At 39.4% G+C, this 23,204-nt stretch overlaps 1 protein-coding gene across 3 annotated transcripts in view; it reads right to left on the bottom strand.

The window, feature by feature from the left end:
- STXBP5 (syntaxin binding protein 5) overlaps positions 1-23,204 on the bottom strand; it is a 492,483-nt gene that overhangs the window by 82,358 nt on the left and 386,921 nt on the right. For all 3 annotated transcript variants that reach the window (XM_073557677.1, XM_073557678.1, XM_073557679.1), the window contains exons 15-18: positions 18,284-18,504; positions 16,311-16,480; positions 12,516-12,641; positions 3,825-3,976 (exon numbers count right to left, since the gene is read on the bottom strand). In XM_073557677.1, the coding sequence (XP_073413778.1) occupies positions 3,825-3,976; positions 12,516-12,641; positions 16,311-16,480; positions 18,284-18,504 (669 nt within the window). The remainder of the gene's footprint in view (positions 1-3,824; positions 3,977-12,515; positions 12,642-16,310; positions 16,481-18,283; positions 18,505-23,204) is intronic.

Genomic DNA, 23,204 nt, shown 5'->3' with positions numbered 1-23,204 from the left:
AAATGTTTACAAGCTGTGATACTTTCAAAAGAGGGAGTTACTAGGTACTAACCATGCAGCGTGCTCAAACATTTGCATTGTCCCATTATCCTTTTTGCAATTCTTAAAATGTAAAAGCATTTTTTTTTGGGCCTAAAATACAAAGGAAATGTCTCATCTTTAACTTTAGGCTTTTTAGGCTGTGTGCACACGATACGTTTTTTATGCTTTTTCGCGGCATTTTTTTCCGCTCAAAAATGGTCCTAAAACGCAATGAAATCCTTATGCAAGCTAATTCAATGACAATCCTGAAGTGTTGTGCACATGATCAGTAAATTTCTGTGCGTATTTGCAGTTTTTTTCTGGAGCATGTCAGTTCAATTTGCTTTTCTGCACCCATTGATTCAATTGAGTCAAATCCGCAGCAAAAACGCAGGTATAAAAATGTTTGCGGATTTGCTGAGTGTCTGTTTTGTGTTTTACCAGCTTCCTATGGTGTTTCCCACACTGTCTATCTGTGTGACAGCAAGGGAAACACCGGCGCGGTAGTTCTTATCGGCGGTTAAGACAGTCGGTCAGAGCAGTGCGGGATCGTGCTGTAACAATCATCCGCGGTAATGCTACCGCTGGTAAGACCGTCGGTCAGAGCACTGCAGGGTAACGTTGTCAGATGTCAGCATGACCCCACAGCTGTGGCTGTCACCCGCAGTAACGCTACCACTGGTACCATCGGTCAGAGCGCTGTGGGATCACGTTGTCAGATGTCAGCGTTGCCCCGCAGCTGTAACTGTGACCTGCTGGCATGGGCAGAGGAGACTACTGCTCCTATTGGGCTACGTATGCTGTCACTGATAACAGTGACAGCAGATGATGCTGATCGGAGAAATAGTCTCATCTGATGGCATCTGTGGTCACAGTTATTAAAAAAAAAAAAAAAGGTAAAATTACATACACATTAAAATAAAAACTCACTATCCCATGGCCCCTTCCTAGGCTATTAATATCAGCCCGCAGCTGTCTGCCTAGACTTTGCTGGTTAGATTTTATAGGGGGACCCTGCGTCAATTTTTTTCTGGGGTCCCCCTATAAACTAGCCAGTAAAGGCTAAGCAAACAGTTGTGAGCTGATATTACTAGCCTGGGAACCTTTATGGCTTTTGGCTCCTTCCCAGGCTAAAAACATTGGCCCCCAGCCATAATCTTTCCCTCTGCTGGTTATTACAATTACATGGGAGCCCAAGCAATTTTATTTTTCCATTTTTTTTTCTTTAAAATTAACAGTCACTGTCTGGTTAGTTACAGCCTATGCACGTTCATTCTGTTAACACCTGTACATAGGCTGGTGACAATGTGTGCGTTTGTGTTTACTTATTGGCTTAGTAATGAGGGTGTCAGGCTGACACCTTTTCATTACTAAGCCTAGAGCTAGGTTTCAGTGACAGCTGCTGACACCAAGCCCTAATCCCATTATTCTGATGCTACTGCATCAGCATGAAAAAGGTGGTGTTGAACCAAGAAATTACATCACAAAACTTTTTTTTAAAATATCTTTATTTAGCTCAAAAAAGCCTTCATTGCGGTATAAAAACGCATGCAAAAATGCGCGGTTTTTTTTCCGCAGCATTTTTCCTGCCAAGAGATGCAGAAACCTTGCTGAAATTTCTGCAAGCAAATACTCAACGTGTTCACATAGCCTTTGAGATCATTTCAACGTCATCTTGCTTAACTGTTTACAATAACAGTAATTTTGACCAAGGGTGCTCTAAGCGTGTGAGTATATATACAGTATATACACACAAACATTATATATACGCGCACACGTATACATACATAGACATATACTATCTATCTATATACACTCCCTCCGCTCAACAGTCAATCGCTTATTTTGCCAGAAAAAGAAATGACTAGCCATCTATTACCCCAATAGCAATGTAGTATATGGTGGCCATTTAGGATGGCAGCTGCCTCTATGACATCCATATGACCTACTAATGCATATGTACAAGAGTTGTCTTCAAGAGACAAGGAATCAAATCTGACATCAACTACAAAACACAGTGTAATTAAATGCTTTTCACATGCCTCAGCTCATGCTCATTAAAGCATAAATTACACTAAGTGAAATGTTGGGAGAAACGGATTGCTAAATAGCAATCTGTCAGCAAGATGTAGCAACATAATCTGAGAGCAGCATGTTGAAGAGGCAGCGGGGTGGATTCCAGTGATATATCACTGACTCAACTGCTCGGTGTAATTTGGAAAGAATCCCTGTTTTCTCTGCAGATGCAGCAGTGGTCAGAATGCTGAGCTATGAATAACCCCGACCACTGATTGACCGCTTCCTCTGAACGCTATACATTGTCAGGATGCTACCAATCAGTGATGGGGGTGTGGTTACACAGATTAGTGTGACTGGCCAGCATGTGAGACCTAGTCCTCTAATTATAATCACCTGGCTATAAAAAACTGATTGTATTAAGACTACAGCACACAGCCTAATTAGTGACACATCCCTGGAATCATGCTCTCTGCACCTACATTATGCGTCTCTCAGCTAAAATGTCAAAAATGATGGATGTAACAAATGAGTTACCAAATTCCTCATGGCTACTAATTCCTTAACGAGTAACGTCAACTATAAATAGGGTGTCATTACAATAGTCAAGTCTAATATGGAGCAAAAGAGATCACTTTGTGGAATTCAAAATGCCCAAGGTGCAAAGGTGATACAGGACTCACCATACAGCTGAAATGGACCTCGTGGTGCTCAACTTAGCATAGACTACTGCATTTTATCAATCCAGAAAGGAAAGTGGCACTCATCAGCCACTTTAAAATGCATTTATTTACTATTAAAAAAACAGGCTGCAGAAAAGCCAGCGGGATTCGTGCGGACAACGGACGTTTGTATATGCAACACAGCTGCAGTCCACATAATCCCCCCCCGAGAGTCACTGCAGCCAGTATTTTTTATAATGGCGAGTAAATATATTTTTAAAAGGCAGGTGAGTGCCACTTCCTATCTGTACTGATAGATCAATATATATATATATATACTGTATATGTGTGTGTATTGCACACAGAGCAGCTGTTCTCATCCAGAGATATTGCAGTTATTAGCTTCATCTGTGCCATAAACCTGATTATGGGAACAGCACACATGAAAAATAGTACAAGAAATGAAAATATCAATATTAAATACATTATACTTATTTTAGCACATATGATATATTTTATGTTCAAAGAAAAACTTACATGTGATATCTCATCTTAAATTGCATTAAAGGTAATCTGTCAGTGGGTTCAACCCTCCAAAGCAGACTATATGGGCAAGCAAGCCATAGTAAGTTAAATAAAATGATACCTTAATATCTACGATTTAAATGTCTTACTCTAGAAAAATCCATGTTTTTCTTAATATGTAAATGAGCTTTTAAAATTTCTGGGCCGGACACAGCTCTTCAAGAGAATCTACCTCCAGGGCTTATTTTAAACGAGAGGGGGCGTTACCAGTGCGAGACATGTAGATCAGGCTGTCGGGCATTACATGTCTCACACTGGTAATGTCCCCTTTCAGTAAAATAAGGTCTGGAGGCAGGTTATCAGGGAGATCCATCTCCGGCTCATCATATGTAATGAGCAGTTAAAATCTAAGAAAAACAATGATTTCTCTGTAATAAGACATCGGACCACAGATAAAATATTGTTTTATTCAACTTCCTATGACCTGCAAGCCCATATAAATGGCTTAGGATGGTTGGACCTACTGTCAGTTTCTCTTTACTTCAGCAAATAGCTGAAACCCAAAGATTACATATTGTGCAAGCAGTGCGGGCTCCTTACCTCCTGACGGTTGCCTTGTTTTGCGTGGAGAACGTGGTTGCCTCTGGTATGGGTCATTTGAGCCATATAATTCGATTGTACTAAGGTTTAACAACACTGTTTTCTGAATGTAGTCCACCATTGCAATACCATTACAGTTTCCAAATACTACTCTGAAAGTGGAGATTAAATATGGGAAAATTAAAAAATTAAAAAAATATTTTAGAATATATTGTCGGCTGTAATTTCAGATTTTTTTCTGCTACATTCTACAGAAGTGGTTTGCAGACTTTATCGAGTCTTTTTTAAACCCAGTGACTAACATTAGGGACAGAACAAATAAGAGGAATACCATTGGAAATAATGCTAGAAAAAATATTATAAGATTTGGATGGCTAATTAATTAAAAAGTAACTTTCAGGTTACAATATTAACACCGAGATGTTAAAATGAATCTGTCAGAAGAACGTCACTCCCAAACTATAGATATATGCATGTAGCTCTTTTACAGACAAGTTCCGCTATACCTTTAAATGGCCAATTTAATTAATCCCTTCCTATTTCAGAGAAATTAGCTTTTCAAGTGACATGAAAATGAGGTTATAGATCTGATGCCTGTGTCACTCCAGCTCTATTCCCCGCCCAGCACCACTGCCTCCTGCTTGACTGACAGCCTCCATGCTGTATGCCTTCAGGCAAAGAATCAGTCAAGCAGGAGGAATTGACGTTGGGTATGAACATTGATGATTTCTCACCACTGTAAGAATGGACTGGCCATGTAAAGGTATTGCTGGACTTGTCTTTGAAAGAGCTACATGAAGATATAAATTGTTTGCGTGTGCAATCCTGCTGACAGATTCCTTTTAAGTGAGCCAAATAAAAAAAATATTGAATTTTTGTATCAATGTATTAGGGGATTTTTTTTTTTTTACATAAACTGGGGAAAGTAAAGGGGTGGACACAATATAAAATATGTATTTATAGGATTACACTTTTATAGTGTTACAGTTGGGATAATAAAAACATCAATATAGCAATATACCAAGTCTTCACTAATAACCTAAAATATGAAGAATTAAAGGAAAGGCTAAAGGAAAAAAAATGGGGCAACGGAAGAAGGAGGGAGAGAAGGGAAAGAATGAAAAGGGAAGGAAAAGGGTTAGAGTATTACAGGGGAAAAGAAAAAGAAATAAAAAGGTGGAAGGAAGAGTAGGAAAGTAAAAGGGAAAGACCAGGGAAATAGATAGGAAAAATATAAACATGGAAAAGTAGGTGAAGGAAAAATGAAAAGGGGTAAAGATACAATGATGTTTTACAGATAAAAAACATCATGACACAATAGGATTGTAAAAACAGATGTAAAAAATATTTTATGCAATATCCCTCAGAAATGTCAATATAATTATCTATGAATGAATAAAAATCATGATATTTAGACTTCATTTGCCACGGCTTTGTTAGATCATCTGAAAATCAAATATATATGTGATAATTGCTTTAAAATATAGGCAGTAATTAAAAGAAAACGCTGTCAGACACTGTAAGAGAACAAGAGTGTAACTATCCTTAAAGACCAGCACTGCTAGATGTGGATGAGGTTGGACAAATTAAGTGAATCATCGTGATTTATGAAAATTAAGTGATTCTGGAGCACCCTACGACAGCTCAGGCATATTCTTCTTATTAATTTTTACTACATGCAAACATTATAATTTTAAAAAGATAAAAGTCCCAAAAAAAGTTTGACTACAGAACCACTAAAAAAAGGTCCAGCTATTCTATTTAGATCTTATTTTAATCCTAATAATCTTACTGTTTAAAACAAAAAAAATCCAAAGTGTGGAGATCGAATCTAAAAAACAAAAACATTTTTTGTATTCATATTATACTGTTATTTTTTTATGGTGGATTTTAATTGTCTTTGCAAAGGAATGTTGCACATTTCATAAATAATCTTAATGTAAAAAAGCCATTAGAGCAGTATTGTTCAGTTCTTTGGCTAGATCGTGTATAAAATTCAAGAAAATCACTAGTTTTTCCATGCAACATTCTAAAGATTATTTTCCAACCCTGTTGGATTCTGTTCAGCAGTTCTTTCAATACAGTAAACAAATCAGTCAATTAGAAAAGTGACAAGACAGATGGGATGTAAAGAAGCCATTTGCTAGAAAAGTGATTTAAATCTGTGCCTAAAAAGGCAGCTCTGCTCCCTGACACTATCAACTGCTCCACACATCACTCATTAAGATGAATTACAAGCAAGCTCCTCTCTGACCAGCACCGGCTTCCTGATAACCCAAAATAATTACTGTGGACTTATGTGTCAGCTTGATGGAGCCGTCTTTCCTTTGAAAACACTAAGCAGCCATAATAAAGCTACCTATTATAAATTCCAGTTCATGCGCATGTATTGGAAGGCATCTTAGACAGTGCTACAAAATGAAAAAGTCATATATGTTCATATGACATGGAGACTTATGTAAAGGTATACATTGGAAGGATATCCATACATATGCCACACACTGAATAGTCACATGGTACAGTGGTATACAAAGGCCATAAACTCTTCCTGTTGAACTTTCAGAAGGCTGTTTTTTTTACTGTATACCTTTGTATTGAATGGCATGCCCCATATACAGAAAAATATAATACACTGTTCAAAAAAATAAAGGGAACACTTAAACAACACAATGCAACGCCAAGTCAATCACACTTCTGTGAAATCAACACTGATTGTGATTCAATTTCTCCTGCTGTTGTGCAAATGGGACAGACAACAGGTAGAAATTATAGGTAATTAGCACGACAACCACTATAAAAGGAGTGGTTGCATAGGGGGTGACCACAGACCATTTCTCTGTTCTCATCGTTTATATACACTGCTCATGTACAATACAAAATAATATTGTGATACTGTGTTTGCAAGAAAAATCAAAGTACCATATATACTCGAGTATAAGCCGAGATTTTCAGCCCATTTTTTAGGCTGAAAGTGCCCCTCTCGGCTTATACTCGAGTCATTGTCCCGGGGGGGTCGGCGGGGGAACGCGGCTGTTAGATCATACTCACCCACTGCTGACGAAGTCTCTGCAGTCCCTGCTTCTCAGATGGTCTCCAGCGCCGCAGCTCTTGCTGTGTTCAGCGGTCACATGGTACTTTTCATTAATGTAAGGAATATACACATATTCATTACTTTATTAAGCGGTACCACATGACCGCTGAACACTGGAAGGAGCTGCCAGAGACCATGTTCAGGACACTGGTACCTGGTCCCCAGCGATGAGAGGTATGTCATTTTTTTTAATCGCAGCATCATATAGGGCCATTACTTTATGGAGCAGCATATGGGGCATATACAGTATATCTATGGAGCATCTTATGGGGCCTTCAACCTTTATGCAGCATTATATGGGGCATCTTATGGGGCCATCAACCTTTATGCAGCATTATTTGGAGCATATATATATATATATATATATATATATATATATATATATATAGGGCATCTTATGGGGCCATAACCTTTATGGAGCAGCATATGGGGCATATTCTATGGAGCATCTTATGGGGCAATAACCTTTATGGAGCAGCATATGGTGCATATTCTATGGAGCATCTTATGGGGCCATAACCTTTATAGAGCAGCATGTGGGGCATATTCTATGGAGCATGTTATGGGGCCATAACCTTTATGGAGCAGCATATGGGGCATATATGTCTATACAGCATCTTATGGGGCCATCAACCTTTATGCAGCACTATATGGGGCATCTTATGAGGCCATCAATCTTTGTGCATTATATGGGGCATATATATCTATGGGGCCATAACCTTTATGGAGCAGCATATGGGGCATATTCTATGGAGCATCTTATGGGGCCATCAAGATATATGGAGCAGCATATGGGGCATAATCTATGGAGCATCTTATGGGGCCATAATCTTTATGGAGCAGCATATGGGGCATAATCTTTGGAGCATCTTATGGGGCCATAAGCTTTATGGAGCAGCATATGGGGCATATTCTATGGAACACCTTATGGGGTCATTATTAACCTTTGTGCAGCATTATATGGGAGGTATTTTGTATGGAGCATCTTATGGGGCAATCATGAACTGTATGAAGCATTATATGAGGCTCCTGATTCAATATGGATATTCAAAAACATTCAACCTACTGATGTCTCAATTAATTTTACTTTTATTGGTATCTATTTTTATTTTTGAAATTTACCAGTAGCTGCTGCATTTTCCACTCTAGGCTTATACTCAAGTCAATAAGTTTTCCCATTTTTTTTTTTGCAAAATTAGAGGTCTCGGCTTATACTCGAGTATATACAGTAAATACTTATGTCCCAAAAGCTAACAAAAAAAATATATACAAAAAGGGTTGAGCATAAACAGACTTACTGAAAAAAACCCTATTAAAATGTAACTTTTATTAAGTACATTTAAAAAACCTTAATCCTGATTTTTGATACAAATATCCCCCACTCCATGGGCTAACTGGGCTTCCAGCATTACTAAAGAAAAATGGATGATAACTTGCAGATGAAACTGATCTACCCAGTTAAAAGGCCAGTTAAATGTATCTGTCCATATATAACAAACTGCAGCAGGAAAAAATTCCTGCAAGAACAGCTCATAAGAGCCTCAAAAAAAGAAAAACGAAAAGGGAAGGGACAAAAACAATATGTACAAGATTGATATGTAGTGCTGCACACGAATTACAATTACACTCAGCCGGTGTGTGGAAAAGAGTGATCTGGCCCTATAGATAGCTTGGCCTAACTGTACACCTACCTAGGTGCGGAGGTTGGCATATAAAGATGAATTAAAGCCTCGATCCTGGACTCTAGACAAAAGCAGTATACCATCAAAACAAATCCGTAGACACCAAAGATGGATCACATAAGGTAACAGGTTCACATACTGATGAATATATACATATAAACAAACATTCAGTGGCTAAACACCACTATCGATGCCTTAGGCAGATATACAGATGCCCATCTATGCATAAATGTGAAGCCATACATCAAAATCCAAACTTTGTACTTATCTGTGACCATCAGTTGCAGCATAGTAATAGCCCATAAGTATATGATAGTATGATCACTCAGATGGAGTCCGCCCCTTTGTGGGTTCATCAGTAGAGACTCATTGCGGTCATAGCGGTCTGGCAGTGGAACATTGTCCAATTCATGAGGCTTTAGTTCATCTTTATATGTGTATGTCAGTAGATATGTTGGTGTCCTTACCCTTGCACGCAAAAATGGCATCACTGTAGCAACATGATGGATCAATAGACATATTTGCTGTGACTAATCATATATTGCATATCTATTTTAGTGTATTTTTCTTTTTGGGTAGGGACTTATATGTATCATACAATTTATCTAATACTTATCTAATGTGAGTGGTGTGAAGCAACTTAGGCTGCATGGACCCTTTACTCTTTCTGAACACCTATATCTGATTGTATAAAATATTCTATTGCATCCATGAAGATGTCATAAACAAGTGGATACAGGCCACCTGGCTCTCTTTTTCTGATCTTACGTCTTATAGGGAGTTATAGGAGAATAGGGACAGCCGACGCACAAGCGGGGGTGCCATTTTCGTATCTCTTAGGGTGCCAACATCCGCACCTAGGTGGGTGTTCAGTTAGGCCAAGCTATCTATAGGGCCAGATCACTCTCTTCCACACACCGGCTGAGTGTAATTGTAATTCGTGTGCAGCACTACATATCAATCTTGTACATATTGTTTTTGTCCCTTTCCTTTTCGTTTTTCCTTTTTGAGACTCTTTCTTATGAGCTGTTCTTGCAGGAATTTTTTCCTGTTGCAGTTTGTTATATCTGGCCAGATACATTTAACTGGCTTTTTGACTGGGTAGATCAGTTTCATCTGCAAGTTATCATCCATTTTTCTTTAGTAATGCTGGAAGCCCAGATAACCCATGGAGTAGGGGATATTTGTATCAAAAATCAGGATTAAAGTTTTTTAAAGGTACTTAATAAAACTTACATTTTAATAGAGCTTTTTTCAGTAAGTCGGTAAATACTTATGTCCCCAAAAAATGAGAAAAGTATTCAAGGAGTGATACATTTACTGGCTAACCAGAGAAACTATATTTGCAAGCTTTCAGGGTTCACTTGTAATACAGCCTGATATAGGGGCCTTTTGAGCTCTTAACGCTTGCAAATAAAATTTTTCTGGTTAGCCAATAAAGGCATCACTCCTTGAACACTCTTCTCATTTTTTTGGGACATGAGTATTTACATCAATATACACTGCTCAAAAATATAAAGGAAACACTTAAATACCACATTCTAGCTAACAACAAATGAAATATTCCAGGTGCAAATCTTTATGTATTACATATTGGAATGCGTTGAAAATAATAAAACAAAAATGATCAGTGTAAATAAAAACTAATATCCCATGAAGGTGTGGATTTGGAATGATACTCAAAATTTAAGTGGAAAATCAAATTACAAGCTGATCCAACATCAGTGGAAATGCCTCAAGACAAGGAAATTATGCTCAGTAGTGTGGGTGGCCTCCATGTGCCTGCATGACTTCCATATCACGACTGGGCATTCTCCTGATGAGGCGGCGGATGTCCTGAGGTATTTCCTCCCAGACCTAAATTAAAGCATCAGTCAACTCCTGGACAGACTATGGTGCAATGTGGCATGATGTTCTCAAAGTGCTCGATTGGATTCACGTATGGGGAACGAGTGGGTCACTCCATAGCATCATTGGCTTCATCATGTAGGAACTGCTGACACACTTCAGCCACATGAGGCCTAGCACTGTTAGGCATCAGAAGGAACCCAGGGCCCACTGCACCTGCCTATGGTCTTATAATGGGTCTAAAGATCTCGTGCTGGTACTTAATGGAAGTCTCTGGCTAGGACAAGGAGGGCTGTGTGGCCCTTCAACAAAATGCCTCCCCACATCATTACTGACTGCCAAAGCGGTTATACTGGAGGATGTTGCAGGCAGCAGGACATTCTCCACTGTGTCTCCAGACGTCTTTCACATGTGCTCTAAGTGAACCTGCTCTCATTCGTGAAAAGCACAGGGCGCCAATGTCAAATCTGCCAATCTTGGTGTTCTCTGGCAAATGTCAATCGCTCTGCACGGTGTTGGGCTGTAAAGCACAACACCCACTTGTGGACGTCAGGCCCTCATACCACCCTCATGGAGTCTGCTTCTGACAGAGCAGACAGATGGATGTTGGAGAAAAATTAAATAAAGGACCATAGAGAGTTTAAGCATCCCAGTAAGGCCGGTTTCACATTAGCGCTTTTTCAGCGCGCGCACGGCCGGGGGTAGCTCCGCCCCCGAGCTGGCTCTCTGCCCGGCGTGCCCGCCCCTTGCTTGTAGCGCCGCCTACTAGCGGACAGCGGCGCCTGCGATCGGCGCACCCTATCTTTAGCATAGGGTGCGCAGATCGTGCGCAGGCCGTGCGCTAGTTGCGCTTTGACCTGCGCTGCGCACTTTTGACGGTGCGCCGTGCGCGCTAAAATCAAACTTTTCGGATTTTGGCGCGCACGGCGCACCGTCAAAAGTGCGCAGCGCAGGTCAAAGCGCAACTAGCGCACGGCCTGCGCACGATCTGCGCACCCTATGCTAAAGATAGGGTGCGCCGATCGCAGGCGCCGCTGTCCGCTAGTAGGCGGCGCTACAAGCAAGGGGCGGGCACGCCGGGCAGAGAGCCGGCTCGGGGGCGGAGCTACCCCCGGCCGTGCGCGCGCTGAAAAAGCGCTAATGTGAAACCGGCCTAATTGTATGAATAAGCCTCAATGTGATAACATACATATATACCTATATATGTATGTTCTCAGATATATATATTTTTTTTAAAGACTGCTCTTGTCAACATGTCAAAGGTACAAAAGACATCTTTATTAATTAATAGATACACAGAACAGTAATAATGTGAATAAGTCCACACACCAATAATCTATAATAGAATACAAGCGAGCAGCAGTGCAAACACGGGGCAGCAGAAGGCAATTAGTATAATAGAAAAGGTGGAGAGACCATAAAAACCCGGGTCAAAACTGTTATCATATATTAATGTAAGAAACATGCATAAATAAGGTTTCCCCGCAGACATTTCAGAAACCAATCCTTTACAGGGGTTTTTTGCTAATTGCCTATAAAATGAATAACTGGACAGGATGATTACATATAAGTGTGATTGACTTGGAGTTAACATTGTGTTGCTTAAGTGTTCTCTTTATTTTTTTGAGAATGTATATACACACACACACACATATATATATATACACACACACACATATATACATATACTGTATATTATCATGTCTGTCGAGTAGACAAACTATGAATACATTTGCTCTGCACACATGGAACTTTCTAGCTTTCCTAGACTAGATCTCAAAAGTGGGCTCTAAAAAAGGAAGACATGATGTGAACAGCCCTCTAGAACAAGGGGAAGACTGTCACATATCTTCTATTGCCAAGTCTCTACATCTACTGCAATGACAATAACAAGATAACAATGAAATAACTGTTTTATATTCTAATTTTCCAGAACATAAACCAACAGTGGGAAAAAGTAAGAAAAAAAAAATTTTAAGCCCATCTCAAGGGTTCCAAACAGACCCCGAGAATTTTTGAAGTCTTGCGTATATAAAGCTCATGGACATTAAGAAATTAAAACATACTTACAGGCCATACGCAGAATTGACAGCTAGGCTGGTTATTTGCTGCGGAGGTTCTCCACTAACCCACACAAGTTGTATTACAAGCTCTACTTGGTAGCCAGCAGATTGCTTTAATGGAGTGCTTTTGACCCTGTGAAAAGGAAATTTCTTTCATATCAGATAAATCCAAAATGAGCAGCAACATCAGAACAACTAATCTATAGTAAAAAAAAATATACATGATTGACGGTACATTCTAGATAAAAAATTAAAATTTAAGATAGAAAAACTAATCAAGGTGATAACGACACCCTACCCCCTCCCTCCAAGTATAAATCTGACATTTTATACTTCTTGATAAGCGGATTAGACATATGATCAGGCAACATTTATATAATTTCTGAGGCAACTAGTTTTTACACTGATGCTACTCAAAATGTACATTATTTTTAGCATTTTTATCCTCTCAGACCATTTTTAGAAATAGGTGCTAGGATTCCTCAGTAAACACAAAACTCATTCCACACTGTGGGAATAGTGATTGCCTGAATGCACGCTACATACTTGTCTAGAATAGATTAATATAGAATTGTATTCACACAATTTAAACTATTATTTTGACATCTAAAATTCATACAATTAATCCAGCATCATGTAAAAGTTTGGGCACCCTGGTCAAAATTACTGTTATTGTGAACAGTTAAGCAAGTTGAAGATGAAATGATCTCTAAAGGGGCTAAAGTTAAAGATGACACATATCCTTTGTATTTTTGACCCCAATAAAAAATATATTATATATCGAGAGAGATGCATATTTTACATAATAAGAAATACAAAAAGGAAAATAGACTGATGCAAAAATGTGGGCAACCTGCATGGTTGGTACGTAGTAGAACCCCCTTTTTGCAAGTATCACAGCTTGTAATTGTTTTTTTGAAACCAGCCAAGGGTCTTTCAATTATTGTTTGAAGGATTTTCATAGATTCTTTCTTGGAAAATTCTTCCAGTTTTGTGACATTACTTGGTCTTCTTGTCTGCACTGCTATTTTGAGGTCTAGAACAAAAACACTATTTTTTGGGAATCAGAACATTTTTGAAGTGAACATGCAATCCCCTTAAACCAATTTTTTATTTCATAAATGTTAAAAGACACCTTCCCAGTGAAAGTATTGGCAAATGCCACCAAAATAGAGAAAAAAGACCTATTCTGAGATGCTGCAAAACCCGGATATTAGGCCTATCTGATGCCTGCCTGACTGTGGAGGTTGGCACCCTAAGAAACTATTTTGACGCCCCCACTCAACAAGGACTATCCCTCAGTCCCCTACCAGTCCCTGGTTTCACAGGTGGTAAAACAACGTCAGGATTGTGCAGAGATTAGATATCAGAATGCCCTACATACAGTACAATGCAGAAAATCCCAGACCACGATAATCAAAAGATAAACAAATGAATCCACATCATGATACCTAAAGACCAACAATATGTCCAAAAAACATGATATTCAACACCAATAGTGCCACTCAGGGGTATACAAACATAGGTAAAGATTCCAAGGAGGTCACTTATGTGTGGAGGCACTCCGACGCGTTTCTCACAAATCGGACACAGCTCCAAGACATTATTGGGTCAAAAAACAGACAATAAGCATATCGCTACTAAATATCAGGAGCTAACTCCTATTGTGGCATAAAATAAAGAAATTAATAAATGTTAATAAATTTATTTTCTGCCCCAATATGAGTTAGCTCCTGAGATTTAGTAGCGATAATGCTTATGGTCTGTTTTTTTGACCCAATAATGTCTTGGAGCGGTGTCTGATTTGTGGGAGGGCACGAGTGGCGCCCATAGGATGTGAAGTTTGCGCTATGGGAAATGAAGCATCTCAAACTAAGGTCTAGCGACAGATTTTCAATGATGTTAAGATCAAGGGACTGTGAGGGCCATTGTTATCCTTCAGTCCACGCCTTTTGAGGTAGTCTGCTGTGGATTTTGCTGTGTGTTTAAGATTAGTGATGAGCAAACGTGCTCGGATAAGATGTTATCCAAGCACGATCGTGTGCCAAGTGTCTTCGGCGTGCTCGAAAAATATGTTTGAGTAGTCGCGGCTGCATGTCTCGCGATTGTTACATCAAGAATTTGTTGAAATTTCATTGAATCCATTCTTTCCTGTATCCGTGAAATGTTCCCCCTGCTATTGGCTGCAACACATTCCCAAAAAATGATTCATCCACTCCCATGCTTAATGGTTGGCCAGAGGTTCCTTTCTCCCCTTTTATTTAGAAGTGGTCTGGGTTTTTATAAAGTTGGGAAATTTGCATCACCTGGCCTTTCCCAACGATGATCGTGAACAAGCCATAACCCTAACAGGCTAAGGTCTGAAACATTGGTCAAAGTTACCAGACCACACAAATCTCCAAGAGTGCCAAAACTTTTGCATCGGGCCACTTTTTTTGTGCAATTTTTAAAATGTAAAAAATGACTTTTGCCTAAAATACTAAGGAAATGTGTCAACTTGCTTAAATGTGCACAATAACAGTATTTTTTCCAGGGGTGCACAAAATTTTACATGTAATTTTACACTGTATATGTTATAAGGACTTGAAGCATACCTTTACTTTGGTTGACTGCTCAGAATATGCTATCTGGCATTTGGCCTGCATTTTTCACGTTTCACACAGCTGGTCTCGCTAAATTTCAGTTGTCTCTAACTGATAGACACTAGCTGCCATGATGTCTCACATGCACTGTACACAGGCGCATTAGGGACTCCTGCTCTCTTCTCTGCGGCAAACATATAGTGGCAGCAGCAAGCATGACAGTTGTAAATCATTACGGAACAGTGTAGCTGTGAATTCAGCTTTGGGGTGAGATAAAACACTAACTAGAATACTGCTGCTTGGGCATTTCTTGCTTTCAATCTTTACCTCACTCTTCAAAGCCTTTAAAGGGGTTGTCCACTACTAGGATAATCCCTTTTTGATATGAATGTTTGGCGCAGAAAAAAATAAGGACACTTATACTCACCTTCCGTGTTTGTGCAGTTTCAGCGATGTCGGCACTTACGTTCCCGGGGCTTTTGTGCGGTTATTATGCCATGTGAGACCGATGCCAAATCAGCTCTGGCGTCATGGTCCTCCAACTTTGGATGTATTGAACACATCAACATGAAGTCAGGGCTGCAGCTGCTGTTTGACTTCCTCTTGATATGTGATTTGTCCAAAGTAGGGGACAGTCACTCCAGTGCTCATTGGGCGCCGGGTTCACGAGGCATAACAACTGCATGAGAGCACCAGGAACATGAGTGCCAACAATGCTGGAACGGCGCAAGCAAGGGTGTTTTTATTTCATCAGCACCAAACATTCAAATCAAGAATGGGTTGTCCTAGTAGTGGACAACCCCTTTAATAGTCAGATGTAATCTGAAATCTCTGTGAGCTTGCAGTTCGTCTTATCAAGACAAATTTTCGTCTTTTTTTTTTAGAAATCGATGGAAGTTCATGAGGCAAGATAAAGGTCTCATAAATGGAGAAAGAAGTCTATTTCTTTAATAAATTATAGTGTAAAGCATCTTATATTTTCCAGTACTATTGATTTATGCAAAGAAAGGACATTGACCATTTCAAATCTTTCATCTCATCAATGATCTCCAAGAGAGCCTTATAATCGAGGTGCCACAAAGCATGTAGGACACCATTGTAAACCAGACCTATTTAACCAAAAAACAGATCCTCTAAATAATCAAGTCTGTGTTCTGTGCAGGCTCACATTTAGCTAGTATACTTGCAATGCCATGTAAACATCATAACATAATTCTTACTTTAAACAGGGTACATTATCACGAATCCCATCCGATGAACTGCTGCTTGTGGACGGGTGAGACTGAAGAGCTATGGGTTGGGAGTTCGAAGGACCACTGGGCGTTGGCACTTGTTCAATGTCCGGGGACTCTAGTTCACCAATTTCGTAAAGCAATCTTACTTCCAGCATCTTAGAGTCAAGCACAAAATATAAACAAATGCAGAAAAACAACATGAACTTCAAGAACCAAGAAAAAAGTTTTTTTTATCTTTGGCCAATGTGCATCTGCAGAATAACTTACAATATATTGGAACATTTTTTACAATGTTCACGGTGTTACACTAAATATCACTCAAGTAGTAAATAACTTCTCGAAACAGAAATAAAAAATCCGCAGAGACCAAAGGTAATTGACGCTGGCATCATCCACGGTTTTAAAGAGGTTGTATTGTACACAGCTTAGCCGATAGCCTCACTCCCATCACTCTGCTGATTCTGTAGGTGGAGGCAGCAGGCAGATCGGCGTTTACCCTGGAGTAAGGATAAAGTCATTTTACATGGTGGCCCTTCACATAAATGTGTATGCGACAGGGACATTAGTCTGTCAGAGCAGGACCTGTTCGCAAAGAGCAGATCTCCGTTCTGGATCATCATTACACCCTTTTAACAGACATAAATATGACGAAGAGCTTTCACATTGGTATGAGATAACACGAGGAAAAGGACAAATAATATCCTCAGGAGTCACTGCAGGCTGTAATAGAGAGATGACCATGACAACTTTTAGTGAGCTGCTTTTGATTTTAGTGTAGGGACTCCCAAGACAATGAGGACCTTTGACTTGGGTTGCAAGTTTGGATATTTTGACCAAAATATCAACTAATACCGCATATGCCCATTATACTTTATTTTTATAGATATTTCCCCATTTTTTGCAGGATGCAGCCAGGCCCTTTAATATTGCTGGTTGGGCAAATTGGGGTGTCTGTCCCTGTGGGTGCATGTATATAGTTATAGTACTGGGAAGCCAGGTTGATCTAATAGTATGGGTGTCACTAACAGGCCATAAGCCAGACAGTGTGCTCCACATAAATCAGTGACTGGTGCCATACACAAGCCTCATCTGGGTGTGTTATAATACTAGGCAACCACCCCTCCATAAACGGTAGGTGTGTGAGTGGGCGTTTCATCAGTCTTGTGCACCTATACTGCTTCCGCCTTTATCATAGGTGTCTACCGCTTCCTGTAATGTATTGTGACCTGGTGTTGGCGAGTAAGGCTGCCTTTTTCTAAGTAAAAATTCTCGTCCTGCTATTTGACCTGCATATTAAATATTGACTTGTGAGCTTTGGTATCCCAAAATCTATTAAAAGTGAATATTTGGGGCAAAACAATACCCAAATCTAAGCTCCTTAATCCATAATTTTAACAAATGCATTACAGTGAACACTTCCTACCACAATAGTATATCTGAATTAATTTATCAAGTTAATGGGGCTGAACTGCAAAACCAGAAAACAACACACAAAAATTTTGAAAGCTGCAGAGGCATGAAAAGACCCATAACATGTCATACATATCTACAGCTGTGGTTTTAGGTTTTGCTTTTTCGCTGTCATTTGTGGTGCGGTGCCTTTTTAAAATTGGAATTCTGGTTATTGCAGAAATGGAAATTCCAAAACATTACATTACAGAGGTAAATGTTTCTAGATGGCAAAGTATGTCACTTTCTGCTTTACTACCACTGGGATTTTGTCTAGTTCCCAAATATTTTTTTTTAACAACAATTCTTTGTAATTAATCCATGTTGTGTGGCAAACGGATGCTCCCAATTCTGTTTACAATCAAGGGAAAGCGACATTGGAATTATAATAATTACTGCAGTTAAATATTATTTATCATGGATGCTAGACTATCATCAATTAATAGGGGGCACAAAATATTTAGGCTTCACACTTAACCAGGCATGCGAAAGCCAAACATGGTCTTTACCGGGATGACGTCTGCGGTCACTTCCTGTTTGCTGAATCTATAAATGATGACATGGGCTGAGACACCGGCCACACAAAGTATCCTGCTCTCTGGGCACCAGGAGATCATCTGGATGGCATAAGGATCTTCATCTACAATGTCGGTGCTGGGTTTATCCTCTTTATTCCGAGATTTCTCAAATACTTTTGCGGTCTTGAGTTTATATAACATTTGCAACGTTACTAGGGGAAAAAAATGTAATTAGGAACTGTAGAAGAACACTACTTATGAAAAGGTCATTTACTAATGCCAAGCTGAACATTGCTTTAACCTGGTAAAGTGGCATGCATTCTAAAATGTTAAAACCCAATCTGCTAAGTGCAGGCCACTTGATGTTACAGAATACAAAAATATTGCATATATAATATTTCATAGGGCAACATCTATGGTAAAAGCTACAGTTTACTAATTTTTCATCAGTGAGAAAGTTTAGTCATGAAATAAAATGTAGTAACTCTGTATACAGATGTATTAGCTTACATGTGAGTTTCTAAAGCACACATTTTACACATGTTCAGAAACATTTAAGTTGATCAGAATGGGGATATCCTACCCTTAGTTTACACCAAAGGCCAGGGAGAAGAAAAAAAAATGTAAGCTTTACCAGTAACTTGGTTTCCAGTCCACTGTGATGGCATTTCTGCACATTGATTGTTGACCTCTGGAGGGACAGGAATCGGAGAGCAGTTAAAAGGCCCCATCTAGGAGTCTTTACCAGATTACTAGACCAGACTCCTTCATTTTGAAATATTTATTAACCAACAAAACACTCTCACACATGCAAGAGAAAATTTAGATGGAAAGAATGATGCCGTCATGGTGGACTCATGGAATCAGAATTCCCTGTAGGACCAATTCCCTTTTTCCATTCCGTCCCTCATGATGGTACCACTGGGAACAATAGCCTACAAAAGTTTCCTTCCAAGGTGATGCCATCATCAAGTCATCATATGTATCAAGTCTTACCAAAGCAACCTTTCAAAAGGTAGGGAGGCTGAACCATGTAGTCGCTCTGCATCTCAGCCCACAAGTATGCTGTTACTCTCCCATAAAGTGGGCTCCTTGCCAGCTCCATGTCTTCCTTTCACATTAACACACAACCCTCTCCCTCCATTCCCCGTAGATAAAGTGTCTTGCAATCTAACATACAAAATTAATCTTACTATGGCATTCTTTGTGATATTCTTTTCCTTGTTTCTAGCTTGAAATTCGATGAAAAACTTCCTTCTCTACTTAAAAAGAAGCAGGTATTTCTGAACTTTTAGTTTCATGGCCAAAGTGTGAAATGTTTCTATTTTTTTGATTTTCAAAAAAGTTAATGTTGAAGTGAATGTTTTGAGATCAGTGAGAGGCCACCTGAAAGGAAGGCGGAATCTCTCAATCACTTGTATAAGATCTTATTACAGCCAAGAAAATCGTACTACAGGATCAGTTTTATAAATCCAGTGACGCTACCAACGCTAAGGGCTAGGCCTCACAGAATTCAATTTCCACTAAAGGCTGATCGGGATTAAAGGGGACCTGACAGTAAATACATACTGCCTGTATATTGGACTGTGTATTAAGCACTGGCTGTATGATCTCAGCTAGGTATGTTTGACTCAAACGGTGCGGGACAAAAACATAGGGTTAAAATGTAACTTTTAATTCATATCAATAAAATATCAAAACCCTAGATAACTTGAAAACAAACACCATCACCAGGGCCTAACAGGGTTAGCAGGGTGAGCAGTCAATAGACGACCTGGGGAGCTACTGTACAGGTTTATAGGGTGCCAACCTCCGCTGGTAGGTAGGGTGGTTCAGTATTATACAGGGGTAGGCACCTCCCTGTGGTATCTGTATCTTGTAGTTTCCTGGTGATGGTGATTGGTTTCACGTTACGTAGGTTTTTGCTATTTTATTAATATGAATTAAAAGTTACATTTTAACCCTAAATAAAGTTTAGAGTTCTACGGTGAGCTAGCTAATTCCTACTCATACTGTCTACCCTGTTTGATACTGTGAATACATTTCGGACAAAAACATACTTTAATAGCTGCCGAGGACCGAGCCGCATAGGACATTAGTCGGACAGGAGGGTCACCAGCGGCTTCTTCTCACCAGCTACTCTCGATTGCTACTCTTTGTATGCACATCTGTCCGACTAGTCTTCCGTGTAGTTCTGTCATTCGCGGCTTCAAAACTATTTTTCTTTGAAAATCCATAGTGTTTCAGGACCAAACATACCTGGGTGAGATCATACAGCCAGTGCCTTATGTATGCTGCCCGTGGATAGGACAGCATGTATCAGCTGTCAGGTTCATTTTAATAAAGATTTTGGTCAAGAAGCTGCTCATTCATTTTATTATTCATTTAATGATCAACTAATTAGATTAAAAAAAAAATATGGTAATACAAATCTGTACCTTAATGGTGCTAGGCCTGGACAAATAGTCTCCCTAAAGACGGTTATCAATATCAGACAAACAGTTTTTTCTTTGTGTGGGGGAAAATCTTTTTAAAATGCATAGAAAACACCATTCTTTGTAGTTGCCATGGAGAGATCACTTTATGAGGGAAGCTCACTATTCTTTAGGTAAGTGAGCCATGACAAGCAAGATCTTACTTGAGACAGAAGGTTGTATCATATAAAACAGTGAATATGTTGGGGATCAATTTTCAGACAAGATTTTCTGTTGACAATGAGGAATTATTAGTGTGATCTTTGTATATCCTGACTTTATAGTGCCCTGGAATATAGTATTTGGAAAAAGCGCATGTCTTAATTTCATATCCAACCTAAGAGATGGAGTTACGTTTTCCTGCATTTACACACCCATTATGGGAATCTCCAAAATGTATTAATTTGCTGACAACTTCCTTTGTATTTATAGTCAGTAACAGCTATTTTTTTTTCTTTTAGCTGATATTGTGGTCAAGATGATTTTTCTCTGACCAATAAAAGATATATTAGATGGGATTTAATACCTCCTAGGTGGTAAAGTACTGTCATTGTAGTGTAATATAGTTTTATCATGAAAATTCAATTGAAAAACATATATTTAAAGGAAATCTGTCACCTCAATTTGGCGCGGTATGTAAATGAGTTGTGTCTGGTCCGATGCAATATCCAAGCGCATGCACAGTATGCTTTGCCCAACTGCAGGCAAAGCCGAAAAGCATTAGTGCGTATGCGCCGGTGAACGATGTCCCTGAAGTATTTTGTTGCCATTTCTGTGTTCCGGGACATATTTCACCGGCGCATGCACACTAATGCTTTTCAGCTTCGCCCGCAGTTGGGCAAAGCATACTACGCACGCGCGTAATCTGGATGACAACTACGGAAATTCCCAGAAAGATTACGTACAGCGTCCAAGGAGGGGTCGAGGGAAGGAGCCAAAACACCGTCCATCGGACCGGACACAACTCATTTACATACCACACCAAACTGAGGTGACAGATTCCCTTTAAGCCCTTCCACACATCGGGTTTTTCTGTTTTTTGATCCCCTTCTTCCCAGAACCATAAAACTTTTTTATTTTTCCATCAATGTGATGGCTTGTGTTTTGCGGGATGAGTTGTACTTTTGAATGACACCAGTGGCTTACCATATAATGTACTGGAAAATGGGACTAAAAAATTGAAAGTGTGGTGAAGTTGCAAAAAAAATTCCACACTTTTTTTTTTTTTTTTTACCATGTTCACTAAATGCTAAAACTGACAAGCCACTATGATTATTTAGATCATTACAAGTTCATAGGTAGCAAACATCTATAGGCTTTTTTTTTTTTTTTTTTTTAGTTAAGTGGTGGAAAAAAAGTCACCATTTTCTGAGACCCGTAGCATCTCCATTTTTTACGATCAGGGGCTGTATGAGGGCTTATTTTTTGGTGTGTCGAGCTGACAGTTTTAGTGAAACCATTTTGGTGTAGATACGATCTTTTGATCGCCCGTTATTGCATGCAATGTTCCTGTGACCAAAAAAACGTAATTCTGGCATTTTGATTCTTTTTCTTGTTACACTGTTTACTGATCGGTTTAATTCTTGTTATATATTGATAGATCAGGCAATTCTGAATGTGATGATACCAAATATGTGTAGACTAAAAGCTATGATCTTCTGTATAGCAGAAATGCTCATCTGCTATAAGCGCGGGCCATTGGGTGCCGCTCATAGCTATCCTGTAAATAAAACCACAGACCTAGGGTTGTCAAGGTAATCCATCGGCGACCTGTGCTTATGTGACATGGGTGCTGATGGGTGGGGTTTGTGATGCACTCTCTGGCGCGATCATATTGACAGCGGCATTTAAGAGGTTAACAGCAGCAGGTGGATCGCGATTCCACCTGTGGCTGTTAGGGGCACATATTAGCTGAGAAAATCAGCTGACATGTGCCAGAAAAGTTGAAGGCTCATTGCCAAAGCACACAGCAAACAGCGGGAGGCGGCCTTGGATGTACCTATATGTCCAAGGCTGTAAAGGGGTTAAAAATACATTCCCATCTACAAAATCCTATCCCAATATGTAGTTGGTGAAATAATAATACAATTACCAAATACCTCCAATTAGAATTGTAGTATAGTTTTTCTGATTCGCCATGTCTCTTTCTTCATGTACATTCATTGCAGGACCTTAGGTATCCATGGTTATGACCACTGATATATTGACCATTAATTAGCTGGTTGCTAGTGGTCGTAAACATGAATACCTAAGGTCCAGCAATGCCTGCACATGAGGAAAGAGACCAAGCGAATCAGAAAAACTATACTAAATTTCTAATTGGAAGCAATTGCTAATATTATTATACCTACTACATATTGGGATAGGATCTTGGAGATGGGAATACCCCTTTAAGTTTAACAGTCTTATTTTCATGTTGGTTACTATAGATTATAACC

The sequence above is a fragment of the Dendrobates tinctorius genome, unplaced genomic scaffold (assembly GCF_039654945.1).
Source record: "Dendrobates tinctorius isolate UK_male_01 unplaced genomic scaffold, ASM3965494v1 ptg000250l, whole genome shotgun sequence".
NCBI lineage: Eukaryota > Metazoa > Chordata > Amphibia > Anura > Dendrobatidae > Dendrobates > Dendrobates tinctorius.
The sequence above is the reverse complement of the archived record's forward strand: the minus strand, read 5'-3'. Positions and strand labels throughout refer to the sequence as shown.